At 50.5% G+C, this 21,543-nt stretch overlaps 1 protein-coding gene across 13 annotated transcripts in view; it reads left to right on the top strand.

Moving 5' to 3' along the window:
- The window catches only part of ZNF516 (zinc finger protein 516), a 116,240-nt gene extending 95,731 nt beyond the window's left edge, over nucleotides 1-20,509 (top strand). For 11 of the 13 annotated variants that reach the window (XM_025886410.2, XM_073898020.1, XM_025886409.2 and 8 more), the window contains 4 exons: nucleotides 2,134-3,588; nucleotides 8,853-8,957; nucleotides 9,764-9,831; nucleotides 17,747-20,509. In XM_025886410.2, the coding sequence (XP_025742195.1) occupies nucleotides 2,134-3,588; nucleotides 8,853-8,957; nucleotides 9,764-9,831; nucleotides 17,747-17,806 (1,688 nt within the window). In that variant the 3' untranslated portion in view covers nucleotides 17,807-20,509. The remainder of the gene's footprint in view (nucleotides 1-2,133; nucleotides 3,589-8,852; nucleotides 8,958-9,763; nucleotides 9,832-17,746) is intronic. The other 2 variants (XM_073898023.1, XM_073898024.1) reach the window with 2 other exon arrangements.
- The last annotated feature ends 1,034 nt before the right edge of the window (nucleotides 20,510-21,543 follow it).

Raw genomic sequence — 21,543 nt, forward strand, 5'->3', positions numbered from 1 at the left:
GGAGTTAGACGGCCATTGCCCGTGTCCCTCGTTCCGAACTGTCCTCCAGGAGTTAGACGGCCATTGGAAAGGAGGCCCGTTTTTCTCACGACCGGTTTCCTGTGACACCAGCTTTGCCCCCACCCCCATCGATGGCTCCAGTGACCGAGTGCAGGTCGCAGGCGTCTCGTGATTTAGTGTCTTGGTCAGAGGTATTGGAAGTTCTGCTGTGATGTTTTATAATCCTTTCTGGGAGCATAAAATGTGGGGACTTGGACAGATGTGCTTTGAAACCCCCCCAGATATACAGTGTCAGGTTACACTGTCCTCTCTTTCAACTTCGGAATTCGACTCATAGTGTCTGGCATGTGTTTTCATAAATTCGTATTCCTTTAATACAGGAAAAACTAGGGCCCCCAACCCCTGGAGTTTCTCTCTTTGAACATTTAAAAGTGACTTTGACATTCTGAGCATCAGTGGGAATTGAAGAAAGGCCACGAGTTTTCTGCACGTTTCGTCCCAGGTTAAGTGCCCTTTAATCAGCAGAGGTGCCCAGGGCTGCTCAGTGTGCCTTCTGGGGAACAGGACCTGATATTCAGGACAGGCGGACATCCCCGGAGTGGATCACGTGTTAGCATTTTGGTGCTGACAGGGATCTGAACATTTATTCCTCCTGTGTCTTACCTCCTCACCCCTCCTGCTCATCACTACGTACTGGTCACCTGTTTTATGTGGGACATAGTCCTTTAATACTGCATCGGAGTGGCTCATTAACTACCTACTAATTGAAACTGCACATTGGTTACTCTGCTCCTTCTGATCTCTGTCAAAACGCATTCTCTGAAGGATGCCTTCCTGCTTCCATGAAGATTCCTTTAGAATACATTTAAAAAAAAATACCAATTTGTTGGGATTCCTGAGCCTTAACTCCAAAAAATATACTTAGAAGATTTTTAAAGAACATTTTTTGTAAATAGATACCTACATTTTGCTGCAAATGTTTAAGTCTCTAAATATTCTTAAATGAAGACCAGCGATATTGGGCCTTGCCATGAGTGGGCACCTTGACATTTTAACCCATTGCAACGGTGACAGGTGGCATTCAGCGTCGTGTCCACGATAGGAACTTGTGTTCTGTGGTTTGGAAAGTTTTGAGATATCCAGGAACATTTGTACACCTTCCAAATGTTGAGCTCACTCTGCCCAAAGTCGTCAGTGCAAATAAATGTAAGATGGAGTTTCTCTCCAGTTGTGTTGAATCCCCTTGGGGTATAGTCTGGTCTGGCTCTGCAGAGGCTTTAGCATGTCGGTCTGAAGGGCATGGAGCCCCGCTCCCACCTGCTGCTGATGCCCTCCGTGCAGCCTGGTTTGGGAAGAGGCGGGCCTCCCTGTGCCAGGGCACCTGGGCACACCCAGGCTGCCTCTCTTGTGGGAGCACCGTGGTGGGAACTCCAGGGGCAGAGAGTTCAGGGCCCCTGCCCTGGGCAACCCTCCGGGAAAAGGTGGGGATGAGGAGCCTCACTTACCCTTCCTTCTCATGCCTCTGAAGGGGAACTTCAGTTGTCAAACCTTTTGGAATGGAACAGTGGACCTTAAGAGAGAGAGTCATTAGGGACCGTTCTGCATCCGTGTGAAGTCGACCTATAGCCCAGACATTTCTGGGGCCGCCACAGGATCCCCTGCGCAAAGTAAGCCATTTTTAGGCCCAGCCTCTGTGTGACCGTGGGCTGCATCTCAGCGTCCCTGCAGCTTCTTGCCCTATGTCCTCAGGATCCCTAACTGTGAGTGCATTTAGAGAGTTCTCTGAAAGTCGTGGGAAGCCTTGTGCTAGTATAGAGCAGGTATTTCTTGGTGTTTGGTACAACTAGTTACCCTCTGTTAACGAGTAACTGCATAGTTATAGGCAACTAGAGTTTATTTCTCCAGACAATCTACTGAGTTAATCAACTGAAGAAACCAACCCCACCCCAGATACTGCCCTTTTGCCCTCAAATCTGGCCCACTGTTGAGAGTGTTGTGGGGAGCAGCCCCGTTGTTTCCCGAGGACCCGCGCACCCTGCGCGTGGGGGCCGCAGTGCCCTTGGGTGTGCTACTGTGTCTCGTTCTGTCCTGATGAGAAATGGTAACGTCACGTTTTACATTCTGATCCTCCAGGGGGAAAGCCACTCCGCTTCTGCTTTTCTGAAGAGGTGGTATCGACTGTGCTCTCCAATGGAGACCAGAGTCACACGCCTGGGAGTGACGTGTCAGCCACAGGCCCCGGGGATCCCAGAGCGGGGAGCGCAGCTTCCGTGTCCATGCTCGAAAACAGGAGCCGAGATGCTAACAAGAGAGCAGAGCCGCCCAGGTTTTCCGTGGACATCAAGACGCCCGCGTTTCACCTGAAGCAGGAGGTCTCCATCTCCAGGGACACTGCAGACTTCCCTTCACATTCGGATCAGACTTTTCCGGAGGGATCAGACCTGCAGCTCTTGTCCGCGAGCCCAGCTCACCCCCTGAAGGAGAAGCTGTCTGATTTGCACACGAGGGAGCACGCTGCGGGGGGAAGGAGGGTGCCGGCCCCAGACCTGGTCCCACTAGACCTCAGCGAGAGGTCGAGCCGGGACGACCCCAGCCACAAGGAACTGGCCTCGTCCCTACAGGCTGCGCTGGCCGTTCACCCGTGTCCTTACTGCAACCACAAGACGTACTACCCTGAGGTCCTGTGGATGCACAAGCGTATCTGGCACAGGGTCAGCTGCAACTCCATGGCCCCCCAGTGGATTCAGCCCAATGGTTACAAAAGCATCAGAAACAACTTGGTTTTCCTTGCCCGGAGCGGACGCACGGGCCCCCCGCCTGCCCTCGGGGGCAAAGAGTGCCAACCTCTGCCCATCGCTCGGTTCACGCGCACTCAGGTGCCGGGAGGGGCGCCGGGGCCCAAAGGCAGTCCTTCGCCCCTGGGCGTGACCCCGAAAGCCGCTAGCGTGCCGAAGAGCAAGGAGAGCCATTCCGGGGGCCCTTGTGCGCTTTGGGTGGCCGGCCCCGATGGGCCCCGGCAGACCAAACCTGGCCATGGCCCTGACCCGCACGGCGCCCCCACGCAGCTGCCCCTGCCGAAGCCCAGGCAGGAGGCCAGCCCCAGACCGGGGCCCGCGGCAGGCGGCGGTGGCTTCAGCCGAAGTGCCACCCCCACGCCCTCTGTCATTGCCCGGGCAGGCACCCAGCACCCTACCAGTAGCAGGCCAGGGGACAAGTATGTCACCCCTCCGGCGGGGGCCAACCTCGGCCCCCCAAATAAGCACAGTGCCCCGGACCCCCTAAAAGCCAAATTCAGCCCCCAGCCTCAGGGTCAGCCACAGGTGAAAGGTGATGGGGGCCCCCCTCTACCTCCCCGCGAGCCCCCCTCCAAGGCCGGCCAGGAGCTGCGGCCGCTGGCTAGCTGTGGAGCGGGCCCCAGGGGGCACGCAGCCTTGCAGGCCCAGCCCGCCCTGCACGCCAGCAAGCCTGCGTCTGACGGCCACGAGAAGCGCCTGGACATCCTCAATATCTTCAAGACGTACATTCCAAAGGACTTTGCTTCTCTCTACCAGAGCTGGGGTGCCAACGGTCCTGCACTAGAGCACAGAGGTAAGACGGGCCCCTCCCTGCCTGCCCAGGTGAGCGCGGGAGTGACCGTCCTTGGTGGGCCGCACGGAGGAGCCTCTCCTCTGGGGGTCAGGCAGCTGCCTGCCCTCTGGCTGTGTGTCTGAACACAGAACAGAGAGGGTGGGGCAGATGCACCCTTCTCCGGCCCCCACAGCTCTGCCCTCTAGGGTGCAGGTGCCTGGTGCTGGGGGCATGAAGCTGCCGGCCCCGCGGGACTTCCCTCCTGGTGATGTTAATTCAGACATAGCTGAAATTTGACACGAGCAGGCAGCCTTGATGCCCTTCATGTCCTTTGTCTTTTTTTTTTTTTTTTTTTTTTTAAGTAAGCTCTTTGCCCAGCATGGGACTCGAACTCATGACCCCGAGATCAGGCTCTACTGACTGAGCCAGCCGGGTGCCCCTTCCTTTGTCATTTTAAACATAGAATCAGTAGATATTCATTGTTCTTTTCTCTCAAAAGGCAGAAATGGTCATCTGAAGTGACTACCTTATTTTTGTACATATGTAATTTAAAAATACGTAGTTCACTGGCATTAGTAAGCAAACCGTGCGGAGTATGAATGTACCATACAAAGTTTGGGGGACTGGCTTGTGCCAAGTTCCAGAAAAGATATGCCTTTAGTGGCCATTTTCCTTTCCTGCCAGTGTCTGGGTATTGACGCCTCGTCACGAGCATGACGAGGAACCGCCAGGGATGGTACACGCTGGGTAGGATGCCTTCGTCCTTGAGGGTGAACTGTGGGTAGCTCTCCCTTAAGAGAACACTAGGACATCTAAGGATTTGCTATTAAAAAACCAAAACCAGGCATATGAAAACCCTGATGGAGCTGTGTCTCTCTGTTCATTACCCTTCTTTGAACTGAATTGTTCCTCATGCCCCTGTCATTAAAGTAGGTTACCATCAAAAATGACCTTTGAGATCCGGCCCCTCAAATTCCAGCAAGTGGAAGCACTTGGGGGAACGTAGTTCAAGGTTTGGTGGAAGTAGGTGAACAGTGAGGTACCCCACATCCACGGTGTGAGATGTGCAGTGGCCGTGGGTGGCTAGCCGAGAAGGTGGGTCTCTCCCTGAGTTCCCGGTTACCTCCGGGGACTTCGGCACCTGCCCGGGTCCACGGGCACGCTGGAGCCATCCTGGCACGGTGAGTGGTGCCTTTGGCTCGTGAGGAAACACTAAGGTATTTTTCGACTAGGAAAACACTCGGGGGTGCCACGGTCTTGGAGATTTTGCCAGTGGGGTCCTTATTCGAGGCTGATGTCCTTTTCTCCTTGCTCAGAGCCAGGGCTTCTTGTGAACTTTCTAGAAGGAAGCTAAAGGCGTGGCTGCCCGGAGGTTGTTGAGACACACTGTGTGCCGAGGTGCTTGTACGGCACAGTGACTCTCACCCCTTTGGGCACAGGTGCTCCGTGCCAGGGTGGAGCTGGGCACGCGCCCCTCGTGGGTGGCAGAACACAGCTGGTGCGTGGCTTCGCGTTTTCTCATTTTCACATTTCAGTTACATTAAGTGAGCTTTGCACGGTCTCAGTAATGTTCTCCAATCACGCAGATTATTTGCTGTGAAACGGAATAATGATATATCGGCTGACTTTTAGATCTGATGGCAGATCCATCTCTTTAGGTTTGGGTTTTCTTGAATCCGAAAGCCGAGAAGTTGTAGGCGCCCGATGGGTGAGTTTCAGTGGGTACCCGTGTTCCCGGCAGCCGTGACCCTCTCTGTCCGGTCCTTCTGGTGACCACGGTCTTGGGTGCCCTGAGCTAGGGGCTCGCCTCACTGTGTCAGCGGCTTCTGCTTAGCGCCCAGGCCTGTGGCATGTCACGCAGAGCCGCAGCGGCCGGTCCCCACCGTGAGCGGCTTTCCCTTCGTGCTGCCGTGGGTCAGTGCTGTCTTTGGTTTTCCCCCCAAAAAAGTAGAAGTGAGTTTCAAGGTAAGGTTTTGAGAATTTCAGATGACAGATTGCAAGTACACAGTAGCCTGAAATGTTCTCCTTTTCCTTAAAAATTTTAAATGGTTTCAGGGTTTAGTGTGTGTGTTTTTAAGAGAGATTATATATTTTTCTTTTAAATGTGAGAAATGCTAAATTGTCCGTAACGCATGTGTCCTCCTCTTGGGTTATTGGCTCTGCCCATGTAGACACTGAAATACAGGTGGTGTATTTTAAGGGTGTTAAGAGTGTTTAAGTTCATGCATACTTGGGTTTCTTAAGGGGAGTGTTCTAAACTTTTCAGCTGTGATATACTATTAAGTGCATTTCTAGAAACTGTGGTTTCCCGGGTTTAGGGAAGAAGGGATCATTTTGTCTAGGTCTCTTGGCTGGTGTCTGTGTGGTGGCCGCACGGTTGGACGGGATGCTCCCCTGCATGGCCCTTCCCTGTGCGGCTCCCCTTGGGCTCCGGTCTTGACTTTGGAGCCAGGCCTAGGCTCTCTCTCTCTCTCTCAGGAAGGTCTGTTGACTCTCCGAACGCCTTGGCTGGTCTGCGCCCTGCTCACGTGTCCCATCTGTAGCCACCAGGCCCTTGCTGGTTCCTTTCTCCTCTTGGAATGTTTACTTATGGCTCTTCAAGTGTTGTGGTGGAAGGAAATCCAGCAGGTTTGGGGCCTGAGTGTCTGAGATGTGAGTGGAGTATTAATGTTTCCTGTTGTAGAGGCTCTGCTTCCATTTTTGCAGCCTGGGAAGTATGAGCAGCTTCCCAAATCATGTCACTGACGCGTTTCTGAATGTGCCAGTGACTCAGATTCCTAAGGTTTTTGTCTTCCACTGGTTGCCGTGCATCCATAGCTTCTGTGTATTTTACAGTTGATGTTTGAGTCACGAATCTAGAAAGTTAAGTTCATCTCTATTCCAGGTCATGTTTTTGGCCTGTCTTACTCTACGAGTCTGTCCGTGCTGTTCGGCTCTCATTCTGTGGTCTGATGCATTGGCTGTGGGCCTCCTCTCCGGGGGGTGTCCCCTGCGGCGTAAAGGTCTCAACTCCTCCACACAGGCCTCAGGGGAACGTACCGCCCAGCATCAGCTTGCAGTGGGGGAGGCAGAAGTGTGCACAAGAGAATTCTCCAAGAAGAGTAGCCATCTGTTTACATGTGAAACATTTGCGGGGGGCCATGTGACTCTGATTTCAGGGCCTGTGTTCTGTTCACACAGAAGCCCTGGTTTCTGGAGGTGCTTCTGAGGCATCGGGTCTTTCCCGACGTCGGGGCGGAGAATTCTCAGAGGTCTTTTCCCCACGTGTGTTTTGACGGAATGATGTTTGTGTGGAAGCTCTGCCAAGAGAGAAAGGATGTTCTGGGGTGTGGCCACTGTCTCTTGCTGCAGGGACTCAGACTACAGCCCTTGAAGCCTGAAACACACGGGTTTCTCTGCGTGGCTGGCGAGTCTGGAAACTTCTATCCATAGAGTAGGACTGTTCTGTTGATGGAATAGTAATAAAATAACACATTACCTATATTTTCAGGCTTCGTGCTCAGCCTATGTTAGGTGAGAATATGGATTTTAGAATAAAAACTTGAAGATGATAGGACGAGATTATTCTATATATAGAGTAAGACATAAGGTCTCTGTTGTTGGGACTTGACAAAGTCACTTCTACCAAGGACACATTGATTGTGATGATGATGAGAGGTGTGTGCTTCCTTTGTTGGGCTCTGCATAGAGTCCTGCCGATGGTGTCCAGGCTCCTTTCCCCCTTGCAGATGGCATATGTATGTTGCAGCATAATCGGGTTAAATTAACGTTGCAGGACTCAGGAGCAGAGTCTGCGCCTGCCTCTGGAAGGCTCTCTCCTGCCTTTCACTCGGCCTCCTTTCCCACACAACTCTGGTTTCTAGGTCAGAGTGTTAGAGCTCTTTGCTCACCAGGCAGTCTTCAATTCAAATGAAGTTCATAACATTTTTGATTAGCTCAGAATTTTGGAGGAGCTTGGGCACAATATTATTGACCATGAAGGGCAAGGGTCTTTTCTTAAAAAGTAAAGAGAAAATGATGTGGCAAAACACACGGGAGACAGTGTGTGTGTGCGCGCGCGTGTGCGCACACGCTGATGCTGATGCATCCTTAATTCAAGGAAATAGGGTCGGCTGAGCAGAGGTGCTGTGTTTTTTTGCTGCCACTTTGGATGGGAGATAGGCAGCTGATAGAGTTCCTTACAAAAAAGTATTGAAACAATGTAGTGTGTGAAGACGCAAACGCCATGTTGTTTCTCATGATCTTTAGCAGGTGTCCGGTGTAGGCATCGTTAGAATCCAGATGGGCGAGCCATCCCCTTACACCCAGGAGACTCCGCACGACCAAAGTGATTGCCAGGGAAGGTTCTCGTAGGATGAGACTGGGTTGTTTCCCTAAGACCCATGTTCAAGGCTTGCCCTGTGAGAAATCGGACAAGGTCTGCCTTACAGCGCACACATGTTCTTGAGGATTATGTCCGTAACATTGTCTGCAGTGCAGAAGTGATTTTGTGTCCTTTTGATCTGTGGATGCACTCTGAATTCGGACAAGAATTTGGTTTCAGCTGATTTGATGGAGACTGTTTGTCATCCTTTCCATTTGCCTTTTACATTCAAATATCAGATGTTAGGGGCAGACACACTCAGCTCCATGAGCATCATTTAAAAAAATGTGTTACTCCGGGCAGAACTTTTTCTGGTTGGTGTTTTTGTGTTGTGTTTCCGTCGAGTTACCGCTGAGCCCAGCAGTGAGAATGGGGCTCAGGGGGAGGCCCTCTGGAGCCGCTCCCCTGACGTGAGCACTGGCCTTTATTCAGAGAGACACAGGTGAGGGCCATCTGCACCCCCTTCTCACAGAAGGGAACGTGGGGCCAGGGCCTGTGCCCGGCCTGATTCCCAGGTGTCCTGTCTGTGCGCTGGAGGGCGTGCGGGCACACAGGTAAGGGGCCAGGTGGACAGTGTCAGTGGCGTGGTGGGGACAGGTGGCCAGACTGCAGCATCCCCGTCCCTGCCCCTGGCCGTCTCCGCGGTACCACCCCGGTCTCCGGGCAACGGATGGCGGGAGGGCGTCCAGTTGCCCCGAGGCCCCGCACGCCCCCCCCCCCCGCCCCGGGGCCACGGTGTGGGTTTCAAGTCCTGTGATTTATGTTCCCTCACCATCCCGCGTGTACCGGCTGTCGGCAGAGCCTGGGGGAAGGCTGCTGGTCATGCCCCGTCACACCGTTAGACAGACTAATGCTGTTTTCCTCTCGCCCCCACCCCTGCCGCCGCCCCACCTGCACACCACCCACGGCCACCACCGCCCAGGGACGCTCAGGACGCAGGCCCGCCAAGGAGACTTCGTCTGCGTGGAGTGTGGGAAGCGTTTCCACCAGTCCAGCCGCCTCAGGGCCCACACACGGGCCCACACAGGTACCCCGCCCGCCACTGGGCCTGGGCCAGCCGCGGACCCCGGGGGGGCACCTGGGAGCCCAGCCACCTCGGCCTTGGCTGCGTCCCCAGCCACTGGCACGCGAGCTCCTGGCCCGGGAGGCCTCACGCACCAGACTCTCCCACCTGGCCCCCAGAATGGTCTTTCCTTCACGTCCGAGCACCGTGTGGTTTAAGTTGAGATAAGCCTGTTTGCAAATGTCCCATTAAGAGAGTTGAATTCTCAGCAATGAATATGCTAATGGGTTCTGCTGCCACCAGCACGCACCTAAGTCACCATGCCGTCACCGTGACACGCGGCACGGGCGTCTCTCCTCACTGGCGCTGTGTACCCTGTACCCTGGGTGCCCCTGTGCTGGTTGGTCAGTGCTGGTGGCAGGAGCCCTGGGCCTGTGTGTGCCGAGCTTGCCCGCGACCGTGGGGGCCGAGAGCTGTGCGTGGGGACCCCACGGCCCGCGGGAGGAGGGGGCCGGAGGGCTCTGTGTGGGAGCGTGGAGGATGCGGGCAGCAAGCCAGTTGATGCAGACAACAGAGGCCAAATGGTAAGTAAGGCAGGAGGGGGGTCCCCCTCCACAGACACTGATAATTAACGTTGTCAGTGACTACTTTCTCCAGCAGTGAGGTCTGAATTAAAGAGAGCCGTGGCCCAGGCAGCTCCATCCCCGTCTCTTACATGGAGTTTTGAAGCAAATTGGTCTTTCCCGGCCCCAGGCTAGGGCAAGGGCTTTATCTGTAATGGCCTCGCTTCGTGCGCCGTGATGAAGCTGGCATGCTCCTTGTTCCCACAGTGGCGTTGGAGTCTTATGACCTCCGAGGTGCTGAAGCCCATGCCACCTCCGCAGACGCCCCCAAACAAGTAGGTCTTCCGGTTAACTGGATGTCGGGTTTTAACGTGGTCGCTGGGAAGAGGCGTGCTGTGATGCTCAGCACGAAAGCACCCAGTGGTTTTTCTTTTTGCCAGAAGTGCCAATAACTGCGTTGCTCTGATGTAGACCCAGCCCTTCAGGACAGTCTGGGGGCGATCGACAAACCCGACGGCCGTCGCGGCCCTGAGTTACAAGGACGCGGCAGGTGCATGCAGCGCTGTTGGTCCTGCTGGGGGTGAGGCGACTGGTGGAGACTCGAGGTGCCTCGCCACACTAGAGAGTCCTGCTTTTCTACCCAAGGTGTTTTTGCACAAGTTTGTTCGAGAACAAGTTTTGCCAGCTTCTTTCTTAGCATGGCGTGTTGGTATTCCTCCGTGAGAAGTGCCAGGCTGCGTGTGGCGCTCCACGGCTGTGTCCGCTCCTTGATCTGGTTCCCTGCCCGACACAGTCGCCGTGCACGCATGCCTCACGTGTGTGGCCCAGCGCGCGTGGCCTTTGTATGTTCACTGCTCTGTCCACACAGTGTGGCCGCGCTCTTGCACACACTGATGGATTTGGTGTGAGCTCCTCAGTCGCGAGGCACACGCCGTCCTCAGTGGCCTTGCAAGTTGTCCTGGGCTAAGAGCTCCCCCCTTCTGTCCCCTCACAGATCAGCACTCTGCCCTCTCCTCCCACCGGCATTTTCCGTTGACATTCTGGCTTTCTGACGGGATTCCATAGCTGCACACTGTCCCCTTTGTAAAGCAAGAGGCGTCTCTTTGCCTCCAGAGCAAGCATCCAGGCCCCGTGTCTGGGTCCGCACAAGCTCGTGGGTCCAGTCCTGACCATCGTAACCATCCGTGGGACTCGGGGCTGTTGAGGATGCTGAGGGTGGTGGAGGCTTCATGGGAAGCTCAAGAGCCCTCCTGGTCTGTTTCTGTAGAAGAGAAGGTTCACAGTGAAGCCACCAGTGAAACAGGGCCACTGCCACGCAAGGGTGGACCTTAGCACGGACGTGGCCTCCTCAGCGCTTTGTGCTTGTGTTTTATTGCAATTTTAGAATTCCCCTTTGTTGCTAAAAAGCCTTTTCTTCATATGTCATGGACTAAATGCCTTGTCGTGTGTTACAGTTTTTCAGTAAGTGATTTCTCTCTCTCAATAAAACCAATAGTTTAGAATAGAAAGAAGTTAGTTCACTGAAATAAGTAACATCTCTCCGAATGTGGAATTAAAAGATCTCCAAACACATGTGACCTCCGCTCGAATTAGGTAACCCTCTCCTTTTTCACAGAAATAAACCGCCTTGCAAAAAGAGCCCCCACGATGTGTTTGTGGCACGTGGTAACAACAAGGTTGCACCATAATCGGAGAATGCATGTTGAGACTGGCGTCAGTGCAAAGTGTGGCGCGTCGGGGACCTGTTAAATCTGCCTGAGACATGGCTTTTTGACGAGAGTGTTTGGTGGGGTGGGAAACACCAGGCAGATCCACAAAGAGCTCCACGAGACTCTTCAGGAGCACACGTCAGGTCTACTTCCTGTGCATTCGTTCTCCTCAGTCTCTTTTAAAATGCTCCTGTCACAGGGAGAGGTAGGTCAGCATCACTAAGACTGCATCTTAAGTTATTTCTGTGCTCCTTGTAGGTATGCTGGGAATTCATAAGACTTGATACTCATCCTTGGTTATGACTGAGAAAAGATGTATTTATATTTTTGTTTTTGTCTCCGTGAACTCAAGTTCTGCAGTTTTGTACTTATTACCAACTGACCCGTTGACCTCATGTTTCCAGGGATGCATGTTACGTGCTCTACGTGGTTGTTTCCTCTTGGTGCAGGGCCCGCGGTGGGTCAGCTTTCTTCCTGTCCAGCCTTGGGACAGCGCTCGCCCAGGCCTGTGACCCTGATGTCGCACTGGATTGATCTGCCCCTCCCACCGTGGCCGCTAGTTTGCTTAATTCCACATTTGAGATCGTGGCTCCTGGTAGTACTCTCTGTCTTTTGTTACATTTAAAATAGCTTTTCTTTTTTTTTTAAGATTTTATTTATTTGAGAGAGAGAGAGCAAGAGCGAGCGAGCCACATAAGCAGGGCGGGAGGGGCAGAGGGAGAGGCAGAAGCAGACCCCGCACTGAGCAGGGAGCCCGATGCGGGACTCGATCCCCGGACCCTGAGATCGTGACCTGAGCTGAAGGCAGACGCTTCACTGACTGAGCCACCCAGGCGCCCCTAAAGTAGCTTTTGGTGATGAATCAGTGAATGTTTTGGTTCTCTAAGAAGCTCCCATTTCTTTAGCATACTTTGGAATTTAAGAATTCCCAAGGAGGTATATCTGCCAAGATAATTGAAAACCAGTCACAGGTACAGGCTTAAATCTTGGTGTTTTTTTTTTTTTTATCCTGTAGTTCTCAGTGTTGCTGTGTTAGATTTAGGGTATAATGCATATCCATGGAGCAGTTCTGTGGTTATTTGTCTGGAGTGGGAGTCATGCTGCTCACCAGCATGTTCTTCCTCATGTTTTGGTGTGCTTTACTAACATTAAGTAATTAATATGTAAGTCAGATTCTTTTCTTGGGAACTTTAGAAGCTGCGGATCATGGGCTTTGTTTTTTTTTTTTTTAAATCATATAACATATTCGTGGAGAAGTTATTTGATGTGATACTTAATGGACTTTTACAGATATTCATAATGGAAATTCAGTTTTTAAAATAATCATTGACTCAGTCATTAACAGTATTTATTGAGCACCTACCATGTGCCAGGCTCTGTAATTCTAGGGAGACAAGCAGAGTACTGGGTATTTATTTTTCCTGCTCTGCTGTTTCTTTAGGTCCAGGGGGTGGTTCAGACAAGGAAACAGAGCAGAACAGTACAGTGGTGTTGGTCCAGGTGGCCATACGGTGAGGGTCCTGGGACCTGGACGTGGGCATTTAGGAGACCAGGGGGCCAGTGTGGGGGCTGGCGTGGTGCTCCCTGCAGGAGCCCCCCCGGGGTGGAAGCACATGTTCCCATGGAGGACGAGCAGAGCAGAGTTCAGCGGCGCTGGGGGACGGAGAGCCCTGAGCTGGGGACCGAGTCATCAGTGTCCTGTCTTTAGAAGGAGTGTTGGGCTTGATGATGTTAAGATGGGTTAGGGCGGGTCCAGACAGGTGGCTGAGCACCGCTTTAGCAGTGCTTGGGGTAATCTGCGAGAGACACGGGGGCCCAGGTTAGGGTGGGGCTGGTGGAGGGCAGGTGTTTGGGCACAGGAGGTGGGGTGTGGGGGGGGGGAGGAGATTGAGTTGACCCCAGTTCTGGCTGCAAGCACCAGCTCTCAGGAGGAGGCCTACCCTGGGCCCGGAACTTGGCAGGACAAGCAGGGCAAACACAGGTTCCTGGTCCCATCTGAACCGCGTTTGGGGGTGCTTCCTGGGGATCCAACTAGGAGTGTCCAACAGGAAAGTGAATATGTGGGTTTGAAGTGGAGAAGAACAGGAGGTGATGTGTGTTTAATAGCTTCCAACATGGAAATCCAGTCGCACTGAGCGAATTCTGCTTTCGGAGAACTAAGTGATATAAACTTTTGAGATCTTGGGGTCCTGAGTAGAAGCTCTGATCTGACTGTCCCCCTCCCCCCAGGCGTGTGGCTTCACGCAGGTTCCCGGGTCTGTGGACTCCGTGCACGACTGCTGTCTGTCGTGACCGCAGGGGACTCGCGTGCGCTCCCACGTGGACGCCGCTGCACGCAGGCCGGGCCGCGGGGCCACGCTCGCAGACTGAGCTGGGGAACTGGCCCTAGTGGCCGTTCTGTTTCCTCGGCCTCTCCCGGCTTGGTCAGAACCCGGCAGCGTGCTTGCAAAGGCTCTTGTTTTATGGACGAGTTGTTCCTGAGAGGGAGGGTGTGTCGTTTGAGAAAAGCATTGTCGCCGAGACGCCGGGCCCCGGGTCGCTGCTCTGGGCGTGGAGGCCTCAAGCTGCCAGGCAGGCGCTGTGCCGCACCTGCGGCCACATTGCAGCCCCCCCGGCTCTGCCGGAGTAGTATCCAGATTTTCTGTGTTAGCTGAGTCGGACAGATCACGATGTCCTGGGTCTCCGAGTGAAACAGGCCATGAGGCACGGTGTCCGGGTCCACGAGCCAAAATGGGTCTGATTCCGTTGGGTCCGAATGAACAGAAACTTTGAGGAGAAGTGAAATGATTCTCTTTTGATGTGTTTTTTGGCAACACTCTCTTTTCTGTACGCACACTGGTCGACGGGCATTCCTCCCGCAGGTGGAGTGCACAGGGTTGCCGAACGCTTGCAAGTTATGGGTGTGGATTCAGCAGTAGAGTTTGTAGAAGGAGGCTCGTGGCCACCATGTGTGTTTGGCAGGCATTTACTCTCGCAGGGCTTGGGTGCTGGAGCGGGGGGGCCGTGCTCACAAGTGAGGCATGACCACACCGTGGGCGCATTGTCCCCACCCTCAGGAATAAAGGCCCCGCTGTTTGTGCTTCTCGTTAATATGCATTGAATTCCGATCATGAGGGTAGCTAATATTTGAAGCAAAATTATAAATGAGAGGAGAGCTTCATGCATCTTGTCATTTCAAGATGCTTTGTCATAGATTTAGCATGACTGAGTAAATGTTTAATTTCTAGTAATCACCAGTATTCATCATTAGGGAGAATATTTTTTGAAAATAATAGGCTGAGGTATGGGTATCATTGTCCTGTGGATGTTAGGGGGAAAAACTAGGAGGCTTTTTTTTGTGTGTGTTGTGAAGAAATTGTTTTTTCTGTTATGTGGTTAAACATTAGAAATTAAAATAATATTTAGAACAAAGAAAAATGAACCCTCTCTCCCTGCAACCCCCTGACACTGGGGAGGGTATGTGCTATGGTGAGCGCTGTGAATTGTGCAAGACTGTTGAATCCCAGATCTGTACCTCTGAAATAAATAATGCAATATATGTTAAAAAAAAAAAGATAGCAGGAGGGGAAGAATGAAGGGGGGTAAATCGGAGGGGGAGACGAACCATGAGAGATGATGGACTCTGAAAAACAAACTGAGGTTCTAGAGGGGAGGGGGTGGGGGGATGGGTTAGCCTGGTGATGGGTATTAAGGAGGGCACGTTCTGCATGGAGCACTGGGTGTTATACGCAAACAATGAATCATGGAACACTACATCAAAAACTAATGATGTATGGTGATTAACATAACCATAAAAAATTTTAAAGAAAAAAAAAATAAAAGGCCAGACTGACTTTTGCTGAAATAGGAAATCTGGTGTTTCCAGTGTGTTTAGACTCCTTGCCAAAATTTAAAGACTATGATTAATAGTTTATTTCTTATTATTCTAAATGTTATTTTAAAATAGTTAAGCCAGAGAAATATTTCCATTAATCAGAATAAGGGGAAATGAGAAAATAAATGGGACCCTAATCTATCTCCTGTTTAGCTGTGGATATTATAATGCAGATGATGGAGAAATCACATAGTGGGCATACTTGAATACATGTACAGTCAGATTTTGGATCACTGTTAGATTCTTAGCATCACAGATCAGATTTCAAAATCCAGCTCAGGTGTCTAAACAGCTTTCATATTCATAAAACCAAACAAACATCTTAAAACACATTATCCATTTTTCTCTTAAGTCAAACATACTATGAAAAGTTGTGAACAGGATGAGTGATTCGTGTAAAGTGACACGCGGTCACGTGAGCTGCCACCCACCCGTGGCTCAACCAGTAGAGGTCGTGGTCAGGAAGGTGCGTGCAACATCATTAAGCAGTGAGCGCCACACACGTGTGCCAGACGCTAATCCTGTACCTCTCCATCTGAAGGCTGAGAGGTCCCTGTGTGTCCTGGGAGGGGTTTTTGTCATCGACCCCCCCCAACACGAGTACATATGCATCCCCTTACCTTATAAAGACAAAAGGGACAAAAGTAGACCTTACAAAGTTCCAGAAGTCAATATCCATCTCTAGAACACTGAAATGCATTAAGGAATATAATTATTTCTTTCAGCATTACTGAAAGGCCCACAATTCACACAGCAGCAAAACAAAAACAAAAACAAAAACCCAAATTTTCCAGAAACGTGTTTCTCTGAGTACTCTTGTCTAGGAGGGGGGAGAAAGCAACCTGCGTGTGCTCAAAATACTGTGTGTGCACTTAAGTATTTCTGTAACTCCTTTCTTCCGTGACCACATTTCCCCTTTGCCTGATTTCTTAAATGAATTTCTTTCATTTCCTAAAAAGCCTGTAGGACAGCTGTATTGAGTAATAAAATGTGGTCCCAATGAATCAGTAAGTCAGAATGACTTCCTTGAAGAACGAGATGCTATTTGAACATATCCCTTCAATTTTAAAGCATATTTTTGCATCTTTGTGTCTAGATTTATGGACTAAACTTTAACAACCTGGTTATTAGGGTTGCCAGATTTTGCAGGCCTTCTGAAACATTTCTAAAACTTTCTGAGCTTTGCAATTTAAAACTTCTGTCCTTTATGGAGGGGGCCCATCCTCCTGTAACCTCTCTATTGCTGTTTTTTTTATCTGCCCGTGCAAGTTTGTGTATCCTGGTTCCAAGGAAGAGAGGTCCAGGTGACTGTTGGGGGTGCAGTCCGAGTTGTGTGTACAGAATCCACACTCTGGAATCGCCTGCAAGTTTGTTTGCTACGTACAGTTACTTTGTAGAGACTTCCAAGGCCATTCATGTAACAACTAACAATAACTCTCATTTTTCTCTTGGCAAGCACAAAGGCCATTTTCCTTCCTCGAATGTATCTAGAAGCAGTTCTGAAAGCACCCTGTTGATGAATCTCTCCGTGGTGTGATGTCGCGGTGCAAAAAAATGTACAACCTCGCTCTCAGCTTACTGCAGGAAATTCACCATCTACTTGAGGATGTGGTGTTACTGTTACATGGCAGATAAACTTCTGTTTATACCATTGTGCCCGCCCTCAACGACCCCGACCCCCCCCCCCCCGCCGCCCAGAATTTTTGTCGAGTATCTTACTGGACCTCCTTCAGTGTTGATTACTGGATGTCATGAATGTAGGGCTAGTTTTAAATAGGAGCTTTCTGAAACTATTAACTAAAAAGCACTTAATTCGTGATGTCAACCAGACCCCCCACCCCTGATTTCTAGGGTTCCTAGAGGCATAGCTGGAAACCAGTTAGGATTGTGCGGGTGCTGTGGTTTATGTATGCCTGTTAATTTCAAGCGATTGGTCTCACTTCATCAGCACTTTAGCTGAAGGTTAATGCAGTTTAGTGAGATTAATCTTGCCCTGTTGTTTTTGTCCTCAGATCGTAAACTCCATTGTTCAAATAGTGATGCTTCAAATGTCATTTGAGAGCCTTCTCTAAAAGCTACAGGCTCACATTTATTCCCATTTTTATCTTGCAGTGCACTTGACTTTAGAATACCCCTTCTGTTTTTGCAACATGGTAATTATTTGTGGAAGCTGGTGAAAGCACTCCCGATTCTGACAGACCTATGTGAGAGCTGTCCTTTTCTTATTCCGTTTGTATGACCCCCAAATTCAGCCTTGTTTTGAAACCATCATTCACCTGTGAATCTGCTTTGTACCACAGAATTCTGCTTTTTTGGGAATCCTCCCCCAATTCCATCTTGCCACCCTTTGACCTTCAGAGCCGGTTCAGACGCTATTATTCGCCATTCTTACGTGTGAAACAGAGAAGTCTAAGGATCCTCTCTGAATCTCTAGAAATGATAGTCCAAAGCTGCCTCCATAAGGCAGGAAGGCCCCTTTAAAATCTCTCGTGCTCGAGCACAGTGAGTGACCACTGAGGTCAGGGGTCTTCACCGGCCTGACGGGGTTGCTGCCTAAAGGTCGTTGTTTGTGTTCTTGAGTGTTGATAAGGAAATTAATAGGAAAGATGCACTTAGACACCAAAAGGCAGAAATGAGCTTTTCTGTTGTCTGCTTTTTCTCATCCAGGGGAGAGACCATTCTAACCCAGATACCGTCCTGACAGTGCCTCTCAGAAAGGGAACCTAGAGACTCATTTCCAGCGAACCCCGGTGCCCCATGACAGCCGTTCGCAGCCCCCTCGTGGACGTCCCAGCAGTGACCCCAACCACCCCGTGGAAGAACAGCTGCAGGACTCCCGACCGGACGCCTTTGATCCTGGAGCCCTGTGCTGCAGTGGAGACCGAAGGGAGATGCTTCTCCTCCTTGTGAAACGTTTCAGAATAAATGAAGATGGTCTACTCTAGAATCCCATGTAGATATTCTCTATGCATCTATGTGCTCATCCATCATAGTCCCCTATTTTCTTACAATAAACAGTGGTGTTGGCAGGCACAGGAGAGCACAAGCATCTGTGTTGTTCGAGACACGTTTGAGACACTGGAGAGAGATTCTTGTGCGTGTCCGAGAGCCTGAAGAGCCGAGCGCCGTGCAGGAGCCACCGATGCTCAGGAGGACTGTCGGGTAATGTCAGGACACGTGGTGGTGGAGCTGAGGTTGGCAGAGTATTAATACCACAGCCTCTCTGTGTCGTAGGGGTATTTAAGATAGTCCATACGAGAGTGGAAGGAGGTAGCCTGTGGAAAGCAGGCTCACTGGCGCGGGGCCGCGGCCAGGTCCTAACTGTCTGGGGTGGCCTTCGGGGGCCATGGGCGCTTCCCGTGTGCTCTTTCCGTCCTTCCCATCATCTGTGCTCAGCGAGCCCACAGAGGAAACATGTCTATGGGAGTGCTTATATTCTGTTTCGGAAAAGAGCTAGTTGAACACTAAGACAAGCAGGCTTCTTTGTTTATTCTCAGGACCTTTTTGTAACAGGGCTACATTCTGCAAACTGCTCACCAAGGAAGACTGCCCGTAAATTCTCTAGCCACTGAACCCTCCTGGTCTAGACCCATTTTAGTGATGGTGGGAGAATCCCTGAGCAGGTTTGGGGGCCCTGGTGCTCTGGAAGCCTCTGCTCTCCCCCTCCCCCACTTCCATCTGTCCCTCCACCAGCCCAGCAAGTAGGTGTCTTTTCTTCTGGGGCCTGGGGGCCTCCGCAGGATGAGTACCTTCATTCCCAGAGCGTGGAGGTCCCCAGGCCCCCGGGTGGGGGCGGCTTTATATACCTCTTCCTCAGTCCCGCAAATGCAAGTTTTTGTGGTGGGGGTTAAGGCCCATAACAAAGGATCTTAAACCGTGCAGTGTACGCAGTTAAAATTGTATTCCACAGATATAAATATTTTCTTTTCCTATTACCGTGACACTATGTGTGATGGTAATATTTCTGAGAGTTTCAGATTTTTGCACATATGATTTTATGCATTATCAAAAGTTACTGCTGCCTTGAATGAAAATGTTCTGTGAAATTTTTTGCAAAAGCTTTACTAGGTTTTTTTTAATTGTGAAATTTTGTAAAGGCAGGAAATGGATTAAAACGAGCATGCTAAATATATTTTTCAAAAAAGCAATAATTTTACATGTACAGAAATTATCCTAACCTTTAATACTGGTGAGAGCGACAGTTTACTTAATACAGTAATGGATTAGTGCAGTTTTTTGTAGAAAATGGGCTTCTGATACAAAGATTTGTTTAAACACGTGTGCACGCACACACACACAAACCCTAAAGTGTGGTTTTCCTGTTCTAATGATTTGTTGAATTATTATTATATTATTATTATTGTTAATGTTGTTATTAGTTAATGTTTGGTTCTGGATTCTACTTGTTACTGAATTTAAATTACTTGAGGTTCTGGTTACGTGGCAACACTTGCAAACAATGCAATGTAACTGACCAGCTTCTCCATACATATGGATGTGCACACACGTATGTATCCGTATGTGTGTGTATGTAACGTCTTTACTTATTTTTTCCTGATACTCTTACACCAGATATGTACCAGAATGATCTGTTGTGTCGGTGTAATTAGGAATGTCATGCAGATTCTATCGAGCAGCTGTAATTGACTATTCTGTATTTTGAGCAAAGTTGCAGAGACACATTCCTCTGTTCACCCTAGAAATCAGAATGCCTTTCTGTTGACTTACGTTTGATCATTTTGATAGTTTCCCCAAAGTAATAACTTCCACATTTCATTTTCTCGGCTAAAAGTGAATAGTGACAGTTCAGGAATGCACAGGGGCTCCTGATCCGGTCCTGTCTTTCTCTGTGTTCTAGCGATTAAAAGCAGTTCTGTACCCAAAGTGACACGGAGGTGTCGTGTCCATTCTTCCTGCTCCGGAAGTGGCACCCAGGAGCCCCGCCAGCAGTCGGAGCTGCCTGGTGGCAAGAGGGGGGCGCGCCGGGGGTCCTATGGGCCGAGCGTGCAGCCCGAGTCCACTTACGGAAGCATGTGCCGTGCAGAGCGCAGAAGTAGGTTTGCACGTAACTGAGCAGATGGAGGAGGACCCTCCGAGGACGCCACCCTCCAAGACATGCCGTTCTCGGGCCTGACTGTGGTTTCTTTCTCCCACTGGCCATCAGTATTGTTGGGTTTGTTAATGCGTTGATGTCCGTTTGACCATTGTATTTAATATGATTTGTGTTTTCTTATTTATTTAGCCAATATGTTTTGATTCGCTTTTTTTCGAATGATAATTCCCGCACGATCTCTCCTGTAAGTCCTCTTCTGACTGTTATGGACTCTTTCTGCTACCTCTACCGACCTGCTGTTTCCTCGTTTCTTAACAGGATTTTTACAGTGTTGGCGTCTAATGTAACTTAGACAATAAAGGGTTTGGTTGTCTACACTGCAGCTTCTCCGGGTACCTCCCCGCCCCACCCGCGCTCCTGGCGCGGCTCCGTTGGTCTGGCTCTCCTCCTTGCCCCCTCCTCCTCCCGGCTCACGTCTCTTCCTCGTTGTCCAAGGCAAATAACACAGAAATAATAATGAGCTTATAGGAATCTTTCAGGTTATTCACTCATATTCCTTAATTTGAAGAATGAACATTTAAATTCTCTGAAAAATCAGCTGGTAAGCCTCTTCCCTGGGACACACTCAGCCCTTCTGCCACTTTCCTGCCTGCTTTGGGAGGGTCTCTTGGCGTCTCAGATGGACACATTTCACGTTGGTCAAAACACAGTCCAGATCTTCAAGGCACGTGGATTTTGCCTTTCCAGTTTTGAAAAGTATTAAATGCTTTGAGAGGTCCCTCCGATACGTACTTATTTTTGAAACTGAGAAAGACAGTGGTTTCCTGAAATGCACGTGCCCCATGAAATTGCTCTGGTTAATAATTACGCGTGGCCGCAGGGTCAGGTAAAGATGTGGAGTTTGCCCAGTGTGTCGAGAGCCATCTTTAGACTTGGCCGCTCTGTCATGGGTTATGTAACGTTATAGAAACATCTCGATAAGGGCACGCGCACACCTAGATTTAGTAATTGAGCACTGCTTTAGGATGGATGTAGTGTTGAGTGCAGCAAGTAAGAGGTGCCGTCTCTCTCGGTGCCTCCCAGGGAGCTGCTCGTTCTTCCCCCTGAGAGAGCGAGAGCGAGCGAGAGCGCTCATAGCCCATGGGATGAGTGTCCCCTGGACCCCTGGATCACCAAGGGACTACACGTGTCAGTCTGTGTCCAAAAGACACTGCGCCTCCTGGATTCTCGTGGCCAGAGTCCCTTTACCAACACCCTGCTTTAAAGCAAAATACGATCACCCCCCAAACCCCAAGAGGTTTCAATGATGTACAAACAAGAGGGACTGTATTTGTCTAACTTTTCCTTCCCACTTTCTAGACGAAGTAGCATATGCTGTTTTACTGCTTTTAACTTTGGTGAGTTCTAAGTG

This window comes from Callorhinus ursinus, unplaced genomic scaffold (genome assembly GCF_003265705.2).
Source record: "Callorhinus ursinus isolate GAN/ISIS: 27379988/994484 unplaced genomic scaffold, GSC_fseal_2.0 scaffold11, whole genome shotgun sequence".
Taxonomy (NCBI): Eukaryota; Metazoa; Chordata; class Mammalia; order Carnivora; family Otariidae; genus Callorhinus; species Callorhinus ursinus.